The 16232-nt window shown below is 46.4% G+C and overlaps 1 protein-coding gene across 1 annotated transcript; it reads right to left on the minus strand.

Moving 5' to 3' along the window:
* Window positions 1-4303: 4303 nt before the first annotated feature.
* On the minus strand, window positions 4304-6312 carry LOC123075924 (transcription initiation factor IIA subunit 2-like). Its single transcript, XM_044498423.1, has 4 exons — window positions 6153-6312; window positions 5829-5986; window positions 5686-5736; window positions 4304-4751 (listed from the first exon to the last, which is right to left on the minus strand). Exons 2-4 carry the CDS (start codon window positions 5961-5963, stop codon window positions 4572-4574), a joined length of 366 nt encoding a protein of 121 aa, XP_044354358.1. The 5' UTR covers window positions 5964-5986; window positions 6153-6312; the 3' UTR covers window positions 4304-4571.
* Between the last annotated feature and the right edge of the window lie 9920 nt (window positions 6313-16232).

A 16232-nucleotide genomic window follows, 5' to 3' on the forward strand; every position in this document is an offset into this window, starting at 1 on the left:
TTAAAAATACAATTATATATCAAAAAAATCAGAAAAATAAAACTAATTCATTTTAAAATCCCTTGAAGGTTTGACAAAAGGTTTGATACATCATTCAGTTCATCGACCAAATACAAAGTTTGGTACAATAAATTATTACACATCAATTCTTCCCTTGTGTCCCTGCTTGCTTACGATTGTGCCGTATCCATGGAGCATCCTCATCATTTAACTTAATGCTTGGGTCAGTGTTCACTTTGAAGGGCGGAATTTCACCAAACATATTATAATCTTCTGACATGTCTGTCTTGTCCTCCACTCCCACGATGTTTCTTTTCCCTGAAAGAACAATGTGGCGCTTTGGATCATCGCATGATGTACTGATCGTTTTCTTATCTTTCCGTTTCCTCGGTTTGCTACTCATGTCCTTCAAATAAAAACCTGAGCGACATCTTTGGCAAGGACGAATGGTTCGTCAAGGTAACCAAGATTGTTGAAATCCACCATTGTCATTCCGTATTGCTCGTCCACCTTTACCCCACCTCCTGTTAGCTTGAACCATTTGCACCGGAACAAAGGGACCTTAAAGGAGGGTCCATAGTCAAGTTCCCATATCTCCTCTATGTAACCATAATATGTGACCTTTCGCCCATTCTCGGTTGCTGCATCAAAGCGGACACCACTGTTTTGGTTGGTGCTCTTTTTATCTTGGGCGATGGTGTAAAATGTATTCCCATTTATCTCGTACCCTTGGAAAATCGTTATAGTCGAAGATGGTTTCTTGGCCAACATGTACAGCTGATCTCCAACATCATTGTCATTCATTAAATGTTTTCGCAACCAACTGCCGAAAGTCTCCATGTGGGCCTTTCTAATCTAGGATTCAGGCTTCCCCGGGTTGTCCGAGCGTAAAATATTCTTGTGTTGCTCGAAGTACAGAGCCACAAAGCTGGAATTTTGCAGAACTGTGTGGTGTGCTTCAGTCATAGAATGACCGTCCATACATATCGTGGATTTCCTTCCGATCTTGCCTTTTCCACTTAGTCTCCCCTCGTGCCGCGATTGAGGAATACCAATCGGCTTAAGGTCAGGAACATAGTCAATACAGAACTCAATTACCTCCTCATTTCCATAGCCCTTGACGATGCTTCCTTCTGGCCTAGCACGGTTACGAACATATTTCTTTAATACTCCCATGAACCTCTCAAAGGGGAACATATTGTGTAGAAATACAGGACCGAGAATGGAAATCTCTTCGACTAGGTGGAGCAGGAGGTGCGTCATAATATCGAAGAAGGATGGTGGGAACACCAACTCGAAACTGACAAGGCATTGGACCACATCGTTCTGTAACCGTGGTAGATCTTCTGGATTGATTACCTTCTGAGAGATTGCATTGAGGAATGCACATAGCTTCACAATGGCTACTCGAACATTTTCCGGTAGGAGCCCCCTCAAAGCAATCGGAAGCAATTGCGTCATAATCACGTGGCAGTCGTGAGACTTCAGGTTTTGGAACTTTTTCTCCGCCATGTTTATTATTCCCTTTATATTCGACGAGAAGCCAGACGGAACCTTCATACTGCTCAGGCATTCAAAAAAATGACCTTCTCTTCTTTGGTAAGAGCGTAGCTGGCACGACCTTGAAACCATTCCGGATGCCGGTCATCTGGGTCTTTCAAAAGTTGCTGGTCCTGCCGTGCTTCCTTTGTATCATTTGTCTTCCCATACACGCCCAAGAAGCTTAGCAGGTTCACGCAAATATTCTTCGTAACATGCATCACGTCGATTGCAGAGCGGACATCTAGGACTTTCCAATATTCTAGCTCCCAAAATATAGATTTCTTCTTCCACATGGGTGTGTGCCCGTCAACTCCCCGCGGAACTGATTGTCCGCCAGGACCCTTTCCAAAGATGACTTTCAAATCCTTGACCATATCAAATATCTCAGCACCAGTACGTTCCGCAGGCTTCGGCCGGTGATCTGCCTTGCCGTTGAAATGCTTGCCTTTCTTTCTTACGTTATGATTTCGGGGAAAAATCGACGATGACCCAGGTACACGTTCTTCTTACAATTAACCAAACGTACACTTTCAGTCTCATGTAAGCAGTGCGTGCATGCATTGTATCCCTTATTTGTCTGTCCCGAAAGGTTACTGAGAGCAGGCCAATCGTTGATGGTTACAAAAAGCAACGCTCGTAGGTCAAATTCCTCTCCTTTGTGCTCATCCCAGACACGTACACCAGGTCTGGCCCACAACTGTAAAAGTTCATCAACTAATGGCCTTAGGTACACATCGATGTCGTTCCCGGGTTGCTTTGGACCTTGGATGAGCACTGGCATCATAATGAACTTCCGCTTCATGCACAACCAAGGAGGAAGGTTGTAGATGCATAGAGTCACGGGCCAGGTGCTATGGCTGGAGCTCTGCTCGCCAAAAGGATTCATGCCATCAGTACTTAGACCAAATCTTATGTTCCTTGCGTCAGCTGCAAAATCTTTGAACACTCTGTCGATCTTTCTCCATTGCGTTCCATCAGCGGGGTGTCTCAACTCCCCGTCGGACTTACGGTCCTCTTTGTGCCATCGCAACGACTTGGCATGCTTTTTGTTCATGAACAGACGTTTCAACCGTGGTATTATAGGAGCATACCACATCACCTTGGCGGGAACCCTCTTCCTGGGTTTCTCGCCCTCAACATCGTCACCAGGGTCATCGCCTCTGATCTTATAACGCAATGCAGTGCATACAGGGCATTCATTCAAATTCTCGTATTCACCGCGGTAGAGGATGCAGTCGTTAATGCATGCATGTATCTTCAGAACCTCTAAACCTAGAGGGCAGACAACCTTCTTTGCTTCGTACGTACTGGCGGGCAACTCGTTATTCTTCGGAAACATATTCTTCAACATTTTCAGCAAATTTTCAAATGATGAGTCACCTACACCTTCCTGTGCCTTCCATTTTAGCAAATCCAGTGTGCAGCCTAGCTTTTTCAGACTATTATCGCATCCTGGATACAACGACTTTTTGTGATCCTCTAACATGCGATCCAAATTCTCCCTATCCTTGTCAGTTTCGCAGCGTCTCCGTGCATCAGCAATGGTCCGACCAAGATCATCAGCGGGCTCATCATGTGCCTCTTCTTCACCTTCACCTAACCCTTCCCCACCTTCAGCATCATCCTCCATGAAAGTATCACCGAAATGATCATGATAGTTGTCATCGATATCATCCCCTTCTTCATCTTCTTTCATTCTAACCCCTCTTTCTCCATGCTTGGTCCAACAATTATAGCTTCGCATGAAACCGCGCCGAAGCAGGTGCATGTGAACCTCTCTTGAGGAGGAGTAACCCTTCTGATTCTTACAGACAGCACATGGACAGATAATAAAACCTCGCTGCTTGTTCGCATTTGCCACTACGAGGAAATCTTTCAAACCCGTAGTGAACTCGCCGGAGAGTCGGGGACCGTACATCCATTGCCGATTCATCTGCATTATTATTATATAAAGTATATAATTAACCATCATGCATTTGTTAAACTAACTAGCTAGAAATAATACAAATTAAACAATGAACTACACACATGCATATTTTATCAATGACACATGAAAGGTTCAAGTTGCTAACCGCGATCGCGGAGGAAAAATAAATGAGAAAGCTCAAGTGTGGCTCGGACACTTCATATCATGTTTGTTTCAGGCTCTCGGGCATTTCATCGAACACCTTGTGTGCATAGGAGAAACCAAAAGCAAACCCACCACCCCCTTCTGAAAATTGTGAAGTGAGCTGAGTGAAGTGAAGTGAGCTGAGTCCTATATATAGGGATGGGCCTTTAGTCCCGGTTGGCCTGGCCAACCGCGACTAAAGGCCTTCGGGGACCTTTAGTCCCGGTTGGCCAGGCCAACCGGGACTAAAGCCCCTCCCGTCCGCCAGCTGGATGGGCCTTTAGCCCCGGTTGGCCTGGCCAACCGCGACTGAAGGCCTTCGGGGACCTTTAGTCCCGGTTGGCCCGTCCGCCAGCTGTCGACCGAGCGCGCTGGGCCCAGATAGTTGGTCGCGGGTCTCCTCCCGAACCGCGACTAAAGGCCCCTTTTGTCGCGGTTCGATTGTTTTGGGGACTAATGGGGGCGTATGGAAGCCTCTTTTTCTACTAGTGGTCATTCTCCAAGTCGGAGTGCAGCGTGACGATTCTCATCACGGAGGAGCAGTTCGTGTTACAAAGCTTCCACAACGAGCTCAAGTTCCACTCTCGGCAGCTGTCCTTGGAGTAAATGTTCACTTTCAACTTGTAAATAGTTCAGTCTGTATGTACTATGTAGTGCTTATTACATATATATAGTTCCAGATCTACTTTGTGTAAGGATATGTGTATTTGAATACAGAAAATCACAAAGATGCCACATTCTATTCGTAGTTCCACTCATCCATAAGTTATGTTATTGACAGGAAAGAGCGAAACCATCATTCCAGTGGCGATGCAAACAATAACAACTTCACAAATACCATGCTCTAGCACAATGGAAGTTGCCTAGATGCTCCATAAGCCATAGTTTGGGGATGGCGCCTGGTGCATCATGAAGTGGACTATGGTTGGCACTGATGGCAAGTAATAGGTTCGAGAGGCTTCTTAAGCACAGCAGAATCGCAGGCGACGATCTTCACTTTGTGGAGGACTGTTTCGATATCCTCGTTCTTGAACGTCACGTCTCTCAAGATTAATGTCCAGACGTCATCGCAGTTCCTGTACGTGCGCAGATTGCCGCGCTGTCAAGACAAGAGGAAAACAATCATGTGAATGAAATCAATGTATGGATGGAGACATGACTACAGATTGCAATATTGTGAAGACAAAATATTCTGAAATTGACTGAAATACTAGCCAGGTGAACTATTTGAGTTAAGCTATTGCCATGTAGAAAAGCATAGCTTTCTGAAACAAACAGCATCACCTAGATGCATGCCAGAAACATGCAAAAAATGGTTGTTGTTTCCAGAATTATTTCCCGGCTGGGATACAGAAAAGGAGGTCCCCTCTGCTTGTGTCGCTAATACAGTGGAACACATAAGTCTGTTCTCGGAAATTCGATCAGCAAAAAAGATCAAATACTACTTGGAAACTATTGCGAGAAACTATCGTCATATGTCAAGTTAAGAATGAAATCATCCAGTAGGTCCAGATATAAGTCAGGAACAGGAAAGGAAGTTAATCCACACACTAGCATGTCGCAGACAGTTTACCCTCTGATAGTCTGAGCAATTATAACTGACTGTATATGTGCTCATGTTGATACATGAGCACATATACAGTTCCAATTTTTTTTTAGACCAGAGCAAGCAGATCTCCTGGAACATGTGTTAACTTATCACCCAACTGAGGTTAAACAAACTGTCGGCAAGTTCAGGTATCTTTTTCCGGAGAAGTATAAATCTGCACCTAAATAAAGAACTGGAAAATAACACGCAGAGCAATTTACTTGATAATTATTAAGCACACAAGCCGTACGTCATACATAGCATCAAGCAGAAGACAAAAAAAAATGTGTAGCTGATCTGCATTATCAGTAACAGGTAGCAACAGCAGCAAGGTATTTCAGCATGCGTGCATTATTCCCTTGAAACAAACCTGCACATCACAATCACAGGGATGGATGGATGAATGCATAGCACAAGAGAGTAGGCAATTTGGTTGGTTGGGTACCTTGAAGAAGGCCCTGCTCTTGACATGCTTATCCAGCGCGTGTCCCATGGACTGAAACAACAACAAGACCAGGATCAAAACGTGCACCCAGCAATATATTGATTGATTGATGAGTTTCATTCACAGAGAAACTTGGTTGAGACCTTGTCGAACTGCAGGAGGACGGTGATGGCGAGGTCGGGGCTGAGCACGCCGCTGCTCACCATCTCGTCCAGCGTCTCCGTCAGGGCGTAGCCGATCTCCGACTGCCGGTACATCTCGAACGCCTCCGTCGCCATCCCTCCTACCGTGACCCCTGTCCCTGTAGATCAATCAACAGTAAGCATCAGAGTTCAGAAACCCTAGACGTCCCCCGCGGCGGCGCCTCCGAATCAATCAACCCCCATGGCTCCCGATAACCAAAACCCCCACCCCCGAAAGCAACGGCGAAGAAAGAGGGGGGGGGGGGGGGGGGGGGGCAGTCTTACCGGCCGGCGGGGTGGTCGATCGGCTGCGGGCGCGCTGGTACTGATAGCCGCTTCCGGTCTGGCGCCGCGGACGGCCGGGCCGGCGAGGCCTTGGAGCTTGCTTGCCGGCGAGGTCCGGGAGAGGATGGCGGGATCGCGCGGGGAGGAGGAGCGGCGGAATTCGAATCTGCGTGCTTATATACGGCCGGGGGAGGAGGGGGGAAGGTATATATAGCCCGGACCGGAGGCGGGCGGGGTACGTCGGTTCTCCGGATTAATTCCCCTTCTGCCCCTGCTAGCCTAGTCACGCTGGCCAGGGCCTCGTGGGCAGTTTCGACCCATAATATTCCCAGTTGTTTTTCCGTTGTTGCAAAACATAGCTTTACCATTGTATCGGAAACGGACGGCCTAGATCAGGGCGCAACTTTACCAGCGTACATACGGATTCCACCCCCACCCCTACAGGCACGGCACCTTTTAGGCCTTATACAATACAAGGTGCTTAGGAGAGGTATTGAAGAAATAAAATACTTTCCTTCAGCACCGATGCTTATTTATACAGGACAGACGCTTAATTAGGCGTCTCTCCTGTAGAAATAAGCACTGGTGCTTCAGAAAAACCCGGTTTAATTTTTTATGCACCTTCCTAAGCATCTAGCATTGTACAACGCCTTAGGCAATGGCGGAGGCAGGCTTGCTGAAATCTTAATGTTTTTTTTTTTGCGAATTCTGAAATCTTAATGTTGAGGAGGGGGGCGGCTATAAAATTTCTTTTAGAAAAAAGCATACAGTTCACCTCCTTTGAACAAGCAAATTCAAGCCTTAGCCCTGGCTAGCCCCCCCCCCCACCCACCCACCCTCTCCGGTCCTAGTGGTGATGATGTTGCCCCGTTCTGTTACCATGCTAGCATTTGCAGATATAATATAATAGTGTCGACGGATCTCGCTACCCCTTGCCATGTTTTCCCGTTTGTCCTCGTCATGTGAGAAAGCTTTGCGATGAAGACCACGATCCATTGGAAGAAGGCATCCGAGCTCATCGCGGTGCTGCCGTTCTTGATGAGTGACGAGTGCCGTTGACGTTGCCGTTGGACAACATTGATTTGAGGTAGATGTTGCCAAAGAGACGCGGTTTGGCGACGTCAAGGTTGGTCCTTGAGCGATATGGGGGTTGGCGGTGAAGCCTATTCAACCTCATAGCCAAATCAATAATATCTCTATGGTTTCTAAGCTCCCTATAAATAAGAAGCTCTCGGCCCACCTGCTTCTCCTCGTGGTGGTACCTATCTGTCAGCCGGTGGAACGGAGACCCTCCTAAAGGAGGAGGAGCACTTCGTGTTGCAGAGATACCAAGTTGAAGTTCCACTCCCTAGAGACGCCCTAGAGTCCATGTTCACTTTCATGTTCGTCCTTCCTCTTGTATGTGGAGTTGAGATGCCTTCTTTCTATGGTATTGGAGGGGTATTTTCCGTGCTGCTTCTGGTTCCAAATATACCAAGGTGAAAATATGTGTTGGAAGAAAAGTTGTCAATCTAATAACCTTGTCGGGCTCAACCATTTCGTTTGTCGACACCCAAAGCATAGTTAGACACCATCACAAAGCACGTCACATCCCACTCTTTAGTTTAGTCATTCACAAGTAATATTATTATTAAGTGTAAAGAGTGAAATTGTTCCATAAGTGATACAACATGGACATTCCTAAGACGGGTGCCGATTACCTTTTTCGCGACGGAAGAAACGGGGGAGAACCACTCTCAAGTCAAATATACTAGTGCAGCCTGAAGACTCTATAAATGGAGGACGAGCACTTCGCATCAAAGAGATTTTAACATCACAAACATGCATGCCACATTCTACTCTTAGTCCCACTCATCCACAAGTTTTGTTATCAGGAAAGAGTGAGTTCATCATGCCACAAGCGATGCTGATAATGAAGACTTTGTGACCATGATGCTTTAGCACGATGCACGTGAAATCGCTCCATAAGCGGCTGTTCCGTTTAGGATGGCACCTGGCCTATCATGAAGAGGACTATGGTTAAAGGGGCTGGACTGCTGGCAAGTTACTGTTGGGGAGGCTTCTTAAGCAGACTGGAATCACATGCCACGATCTTCACCTTGAGGGGGACTGTTTCTGCAATCTTCTCATTTTTAAACGTTACGTTTCTCAGGATCGATGAACGTCCAGACATTGGCGCAGTATCTATACGTGCGCGCATTACCCTGTCAAAACAAAACAATCGCATGAATGCAACCAATGGATGGATGTAAAGACAGTTATAGACTGCAGGTGCATGATATCATCAAATTTCAGCAAGAAACATGGTATATAAGGCTGCAAATGTGAGCACAGTAAATGTGGTAAACACACAACAAGTAGCTGAAATGTTGTGCAACAGAACGATTGAGGCTTTGCTTTTTTTTAACAAAAGAGGGGGGGGGGGGGTTCCCCCTCCGATTTCATTAACGAAACATCACGAATCCAAGTCCAGACCAGATCAACCTAACTAACTACTACAACATCCAAAAGCTACCCGTCTTAGCGCGAACATCACTAACATTTCATCTTACTAGCAAATCTAAGGCCACAGGCGGCCATTTTCAGCATGAGGACGCAGCCTCCAGCGAGGAAAAACAAAGGAAGAAACAGGAAGCACACGTGGTGGTGGGTGGGTGATCTTGCTTCAGCTCATCAGACGAGGAACACCAGCTCTCCATCCCTGCGAAGCTCTGTAAACCTCACTTGCTACCTGCTCAATTAGTTTTGCCCCCAGCGTCTGTAGTTTTTGTCCTGGTTTTTTTTCCTGCAAAACAGCCCAATCAACAATCCAATTGCAAGTTAGTTTGACCAAAGTCATAGGGTCATTGATCACTTTATCACGAAAGATTATCATTTCGACATTTCCAAATAGCCCACAAAATTGCAGATATCCCTACCAGCACCAATTTTCTTTCCTCTGGATTGAATTTTTTTATCCAGGGACCCAGACAATCGTCAACTCCAATCGGAGCTGTTCTTAAGTTGAAAGAACATTTTATAAGGCACCACAGTAACCTAGCAGCAGAGCAAGAGAAGAACAGGTGATCTATGGTCTCATCTTCACCACAGTACACACATCTCTGATTCCCTTTCCACCCTTTTTTGCTAGATTATCTTTGGTCAGTACACTTTTCCTAGCAATAAGCCAGAGAAACATTTTGATTTTTGCTGGTATTTTAGTTTTCCATAGAAATTTGTGTGGACCCAACCTCTGTTTTAACTAGATGTTGATAAAGTGATCTCACTGAGAATTGTCTATTGGCTGTCAGCATCCACATTGGCTGATCTTTGCCCTCATGCATTCTCACTTCCTCACATCTAGCTTTTAAACTATCCCAAAAGATTCTTTTATCTTCAGTCAAATTCCTTCTGAACTTAAAACCCTCCCACCCCATGTTGATGGCCTGGGCCACCGAGATGTCGTGGGTCAAGCTGATGAAATAAAGACTTGGGTAGGCCTCTTTCAGAGGTTTGGATCCCACCCACCAGTCTTCCCAGAATCTTGTGTTTTGTCCATCCCCCAGTTTCTTTTTCACATTTTTGTAGTAAATGTCTTTGATCTGCATTAGGCTCCCCCAAAAATGAGAGTCCCCAGCTTTCTTTTTAATTCCAGAAATACACTTTCCTTTCACATATTTATTCAGAAGAATTCTGACCCACATCCCATCTTCCGTCTCTAATTTCCACAGCCACTTGGCTAGCAGAGCTTTATTCATTAATTCTAGGTTTAAAATCCCTAGACCTACCAGGTCTTTTGGCAAGCAGCACGTTTTTCAGTTGACTAAGCGATATTTCTTCTTATCCTTTGCCAAACTAATCTGGCTCTAAAGAAGTCAGCTTTTTTCCTCACCCCCACTGGCAAGGGATAGAAAGACATCATATACATAGGCATATTTGTCAAACAAGCTTGGACTAAGGTGACTCTCCCTGCCATATTTAACAATCTCCCCTGCCAACAGGCACATCTTTTTTCTATTTTTTCTGTAACATTCTTCCAAAATTTATTACCCAATCTCACATCAGTTACAGGTAGCCCCAAATATTTAAAGGGAACTTCTCCTCTCTTGCAAGTAAATATCTCCTGATATATCTCACTTTTGTCTTTGGCCTCCCCAAAGAGGAAAACCTCACTTTTATGAAAATTAATAGTCAGCCCAGACATTTATTCAAAAGCTGTGAGTATGAATTTTAAGTTTTTTGCACTGTCTTCATCATCATCAAGTAGAAATATAGTGTCATCTGCATATTGTAGCATGTTCACCCCATTATCTCCTAATTCAGTTAACACACCCCTAACATAGCCTGCATGTTTGGCTTTATCTATAATAATAGCCAGAGCATCTGCAGCTATGTGAAACAACAATGGGGACATGGCATCCCCTGTCTCAAACCTTTGTAGGTTTTAAAATAAGGCCCAATTTTATCATTCACCTTTATCCCAACTTGCCCCCCTATCATTGTGTGCATGACCAAGTCACACCCTTTATCAGGGAAGTGTTTCATTTTCAACATCTTATAAACAAAAGACCATTTTATCTTATCATATGCTTTTTCAAAATCTACTTTAAATAAAACAGCACTTTGTTTTTTGTGATGGATGGTGTTAAGAGCTTCATGAAGCTATTGGCACGCAGAAGTACTGCTTTCAGCACGCCAGGCAATGTAAAATGAGTGTTACTTTCTGGAATTATTTTGTGGGTTGAATACAAAAAAGGGGCTCTTCAATTTCAGGCAGTGACACTAATATGTCAATCCCGATGATATTAGTTAACACACTGGAACACACATGTAAGTATGTTTACCTTCAAAAGTTAGAAAAAATAGCAAACAGTAATTGGAAATCATTGCCTGAAACTACCCTATGTCGAGGAAATCATCCAGTAGGCCCAAATATAAGTCAACAACAGGACAGGAAATTAAACCTGCATGTCACAGACAGTTTACCTTTGATACTAAGCAATTAACATCAGCACCTAGTTACCAAAGCACTTGGTAGGTGCGCTCCAGAACACCTTTTTTTGGCAAATTCCAGATTACTTGTACTTTCCATCAACGCTGCAGATCGAGACAGTTTGCTTGCATGATCAGCAGTGCGTACATAGTGTTAAACTACTATACTAGCAGCTAGTTTTGCACTAAAGCCTAAACCCGTGTTAGTTACCTGATGAAAACAAAGGCTGGACGTACGTAGCCTTGGGGTTTGTTCCCATATCCCACTTAACTGTAAATTAAGGAGATTGGTCGATAGCCAGAACCATTTCATTTGGGTTCAGCTTTGATTACATCTTGATATACACACCACTCCATTTCATTCATCCATATGTTGCTTTCGTTCCAGCCTGATATATGCTGCCTGCATGCTGCTCATGTTGCTTTCGTGCTTTGCTTTGGTTCCAATCAACGTGAAATATGCTGCATGCTGCTGATGTTGCTCTTCTTTGCTAGCCCTAAACCTTCATGCGTACTCACTCTGCAGCAAGCTTTTATTATCTTGATACGGACACTACTGCATGCATGTGATTTTTCTTTTGCAGATGCTTTCACTTTACCCTTTTCCTTTCGTTTCTTTTCTCTGCAAACAAGGAAAGGATTTATTCGACGGCCATCTCTATTTTAGGACTCTTAACATGCCTACTCTTCTCTGTGGTTTTTATTATGCCTAGTCGATGCAGACTCCATACATACATTGATACATAGCTAGCTAGGTAGCCAGCTCACCTCAAACTGAACCATCGGCAACGGTGATGGGAGGATTCGCTCCTCCCATCCCGCAGGATGACAGCAACTGGGAGATCCGCGTGGCGGTGCTGTTGAGCCTCTTCTTCCAAATTGTCCTCATCTTCGTCGGCCCCATTCGCAAACGTTCGTCCTCGCCTGTGCTCAGCTTCCTCATCTGGTCATGCTACATCCTCGCCGACTGGGTCGCCGACCTCGCACTCGGCCTCCTCCTCAACAACATGGGCAACATCGGCGGCAAATCCAGCTCCTCCTCTACCATCGCCTCGGTCACCAACCCTGATAATAGCCCCATCATCTTCGCCTTCTGGACACCGTTCCTGCTGCTCCACCTGGGGGGCCCTGATACCATCACCGCCTACTCCATCGAGGACAACCAGGTGTGGCTTCGCCACCTCACAGGCTTCCTCTTCGAGCTCTTCTCCGCCTCCGTTATCTTCTTCTGCTCCCTCAAGGGCAACCCGATGATCCCCGCCACTGTCCTCATGTTCATTGCCGGCATCATCAAGTATAGTGAGCGCACATACTCGCTTTACTCTGGCACCGTCAATGGCTTCATCAAGAACATCGCCGACTCTCCTGAACCGGGCCCAAACTACGCCAGGCTGATGACCGAGTTCGACTCCAAGGAGCAGGCTGGCCTGGACGTCGAGATCGTCATATCCGGCACGGATGACGAGGCCATAAAGGGCTTGGACGCCCTGGAGGAAGGCGAGGCCATGCGCCTGGTGAAGAGGAGCAGAAGCATGGAGGCGTAGGTGTTCTACTTCATTCTCATCTTCCGGCGCCTCTTCGCCAACCTCACCCTTAGCTACAAGGAGCTCAAGATCAGCCAGGCATACTTCCTCGAGCGCAATGAGCTGGGGAACTTGCCGGCCAATGCATTCAAGATCATCGAGATGGAGCTCAACCACATCTACGACATGATATACACCAAGGGCCCCGTCACATATAGCCAGGCCGGCTTATATCTCCGTTCCATCGCCTCCGCCTGCCTCGTCTCCTCCCTCCTCCTCTTCTTCTTCCAAGGCGAGAAGGGTAGCTTCACGCGCATCGACGTCGCCATCACCTATGTGCTGCTCGTCGGAGGCGTGGGGCTCGACACCATTGCGCTCGCCATGCTCATATCCTCCATCTGGATGATCGTCTTACTCGAGAAGACATGGTGGCTAGCATGGCTCGCGCGCGCCGTCAGGACAGTGCGCCCAACGCTGCCGCGCTGGTCGGAGAGGACCTCGCAGCTCAACCTCGTGAGCTACTGCCTAGGGCTCTACAGGGTCCGAGCTCTCTTCAGGGTCGCCAAGATACTGCACATTCAGGAAATCTTCGACGAATCCTTCTTCATCCGGCACGAGCGCCTCCACTGCAGACAGGGCCAAGGGCCGCAGAAGGGCCTCCTCGAATTTATGTTTTATGGGGTCAGCGCGAGGGCTAAGAACTTGTGCTACAAAGATGCGAGGGATGCCAGGAACTTGTACTACAACGACATGAAGGAAGCGTGCAGCTTGCGCGGCCAGGAAGTCCTCAAGGAGCTTCGCGACGAGATTGTGGAGAGCCTTAGGCGCCATAAGGAAGATGTTGCGGAGGTGGATGAAATGCTCGCTCTACTTACGAGCAGCGTGGAGAGGGAGTTCGACGAGTCCCTTCTGCTGTGGCACATCGCAACAGACATGTGCTGCCACCCATTCGGGGCTACGGTGCCGACAGAGAAAGCGAGCAAAATGAGGTCGATCGGCGAGACCTTGTCGGAGTACATGCTGTACCTGCTCATCAAGCAGCCTCAGATGCTACCTCCGGGCAACGGGCTGTTCCGGTACCGTGACACATGCGCGGAGGCGAAGCGGTTCTTCGAGTACGCGGCGTGGCGGGAACCGGACAACAGCGACGCACGGAGGATGCTGCTGCGGGTGAACACGAGCAAAAATCCGGCGTTGTTGAAGGGTAACCGGAGCAAGTCGGTGCTGTTCGATGGCGTGGTCCTGGGTAAGTTGCTGAGGGAGCTGGGAGAGGACCTTATGTGGGAAGTGGTGGCCAGGGTGTGGGGGGAGATGCTTGCCTACGCGGCAGGCAAGTGCCGGGGGACCACGCACGTCCGGCAGCTCAGCCGCGGCGGCGAGCTCATCACCATTGTCTGGTTCCTCATGGCGCACATGGGCCTCAGCGACATGTATGAGATCAACGAGAGAGACGGCGTGGCCAAGCTCATCGTCCGCGGCCAGTAGCCAGTAGTCATTGCTCTTGTGTTTTTCCGTCGACGTTTTCTATTCCAGCGTACTGCACTGCTTGGGTTTCTCATCTCTGATCCTTGTGTGTTTGTTGTGTCGACCTTATTAAAGTTTCACCAGCTTCCAACAATCGAAATGAGTAAAAGAGTTCACTGTTTCTAGAATCCCACCCACGTGAATGCCATATACTAATATTTTGGGCAATTAAATATAAGATGCATTTTTATGCAATTGAGATTGAATATTTAAAGTACCCCAATTTCCTTTAAAGCACCAAATAAGCATTAGAGTGGTCAAGTTTGAAGATTGACAAAATCATCCCAGAGGTCTCCGACCGAAAAGAATAATCTGTCCTAGCAAGCAAGACACACATAGCATCAAACCGTAATCTAGGGCTTCATCTTCTTAAATGGATTCAGCTGAGGAGCTATTATGTTTTCATATAAGAACCAAAACAGGGCGCGAGAAAAGAGGGGTGGACAAAAACTGGCCATATAAAAACATCCTATAGTAAAAAAGGGATCATACTGAAAAAGAAAAACAATTGGGCCTGCATGTGAAAACAGTTGCCTGCCCTAAAAACATAGGGTCCTAAAACTTAGTTATCATGAACTACTATTCTCTTGCAGGGAGAAAACAGTTGCTTGTCCTAAAAACATAGGGCCCTAATACTGTCAGGAAAATAAGATTGACAATGAACCATAAATAAAATAACAAGATTGTATGGACCAGGGGAGGGGAGGAGGGGATAAGGTGGGGTTGGTACCTGGATCGTGCGGATCATTACTGCCTTTGTGATTACCAAGATTGGTGACCATTTTCTCTGGCTCGATGTCCACAGAAGCGTTTCTGAAGAAGAAAAAAGTAAAAGATTGACATTGAGTCGTTGATAGGCACCATGGATGTACCAAAAAAAGAGAGCAAAAAATAGGCAAGGATGAAATGAAACAATAGAGGGGCAAAAGAACAAAGTAACCGGAACAACTCGAAGGGTCACTCGACAAACTTGTTGTGCACTTTAAACTGGTAGCTGGAGAGTTGTTACAATGGCTTTATTTGCATCGTCAAGCTTTAAGATAATCCGTGGTCCTGAAAAAATTGAAGCACATTGGTTACCATCATTACTAACTTGGTGCTCTTTTCAAGCTTTGTTGTGTCAGTAGTCTGCATAATGCTAAAAATGCCATCTCTGACCTGTAAAACAAAGGGTTTAACAATAAGGGGAGCCGGTGGTTGGCTGGCGCAGAAGAGGATGGTGATTCATTGATCTGGCAAGCGATGTTCACCCTCTTCTCATCCTGGTGCGGTGAAGGAAAAAGACCCAGCCCGAGTATGCTTCATGTGGCACCGAGCTGTGTGCACACAGAATTTGGGGAATTAAGCTCAACAAGTTGGATCACATTGTTGCAATTCACAATCTGTAATGATGTATCTTTCTGTCCATGGTTAACTGAGGTTTACAGAGTAAAGGAGGTGCTGATTTCAATAAATAAAGCAGAGGCGCTGATTTCCCCCTAAAACGGAGTAGATGAAGATATGCTGACCTGTTCTTCATCTACTACTCCAGGTTTGGGTCCTGATGGTTTAATCTTGGTTAGCCAGCAAGCCAAAACAGCCTTCAAAATCCTTGGAATATGAGAGTTCTTTGATCCCAGTACCGCAACTGCATGCTATGCTGCAACAGCGTAAAAGTACAGGATAATGTACTCTGGTGGCAGATGATTTATGTTCTGTTCCATAAGTTTATCAGATTTACGAGCGGTTTCTCTCATACCTTCAGTGAACACTGCAGCAAAGTCGCTCTCATTTATCAATGGCGATTTCTATGCAACATGCATCCTGCAATATCTCTGCTTATACAGGGCTGGCCCTCTGTTATCCAACCTGCATCAGGTCCTCAACCACCGCCTCCCTGATCTCAGCAGCATTACCCCAGTGACCATCACTGGCAAAGACCTTCGATAGCTGAACGTGGGCAGAGGAATCGTGAGGGTAGAGCACTAGAGCTTGATAAGGTGTGTGGACATCCTGATCACGATCCCAAGGTTGCCACGGATATGGCAGCTACTAAGCAGAGCTCTGTACACCGAGACGCCAG

Source organism: Triticum aestivum, chromosome 3D, assembly GCF_018294505.1.
Source record: "Triticum aestivum cultivar Chinese Spring chromosome 3D, IWGSC CS RefSeq v2.1, whole genome shotgun sequence".
Taxonomy (NCBI): domain Eukaryota; kingdom Viridiplantae; phylum Streptophyta; class Magnoliopsida; order Poales; family Poaceae; genus Triticum; species Triticum aestivum.

What these genes read in the sequence shown, in the direction of transcription:
- LOC123075924 (XM_044498423.1), bottom strand. Translation starts at nt 5,963, where the DNA reads ATGGCGACGGAGGCGTTCGAGATGTACCGGCAGTCGGAGATCGGCTAC. An exon ending in TCCTCCTGCAGTTCGACAAG is followed by an intron (nt 5,737 to 5,828) that starts GTCTCAACCAAG and finishes TTGTTGTTTCAG; the next exon opens with TCCATGGGACACGCGCTGGA. An exon ending in AGAGCAGGGCCTTCTTCAAG is followed by an intron (nt 4,752 to 5,685) that starts GTACCCAACCAA and finishes TTGTCTTGACAG; the next exon opens with CGCGGCAATCTGCGCACGTA.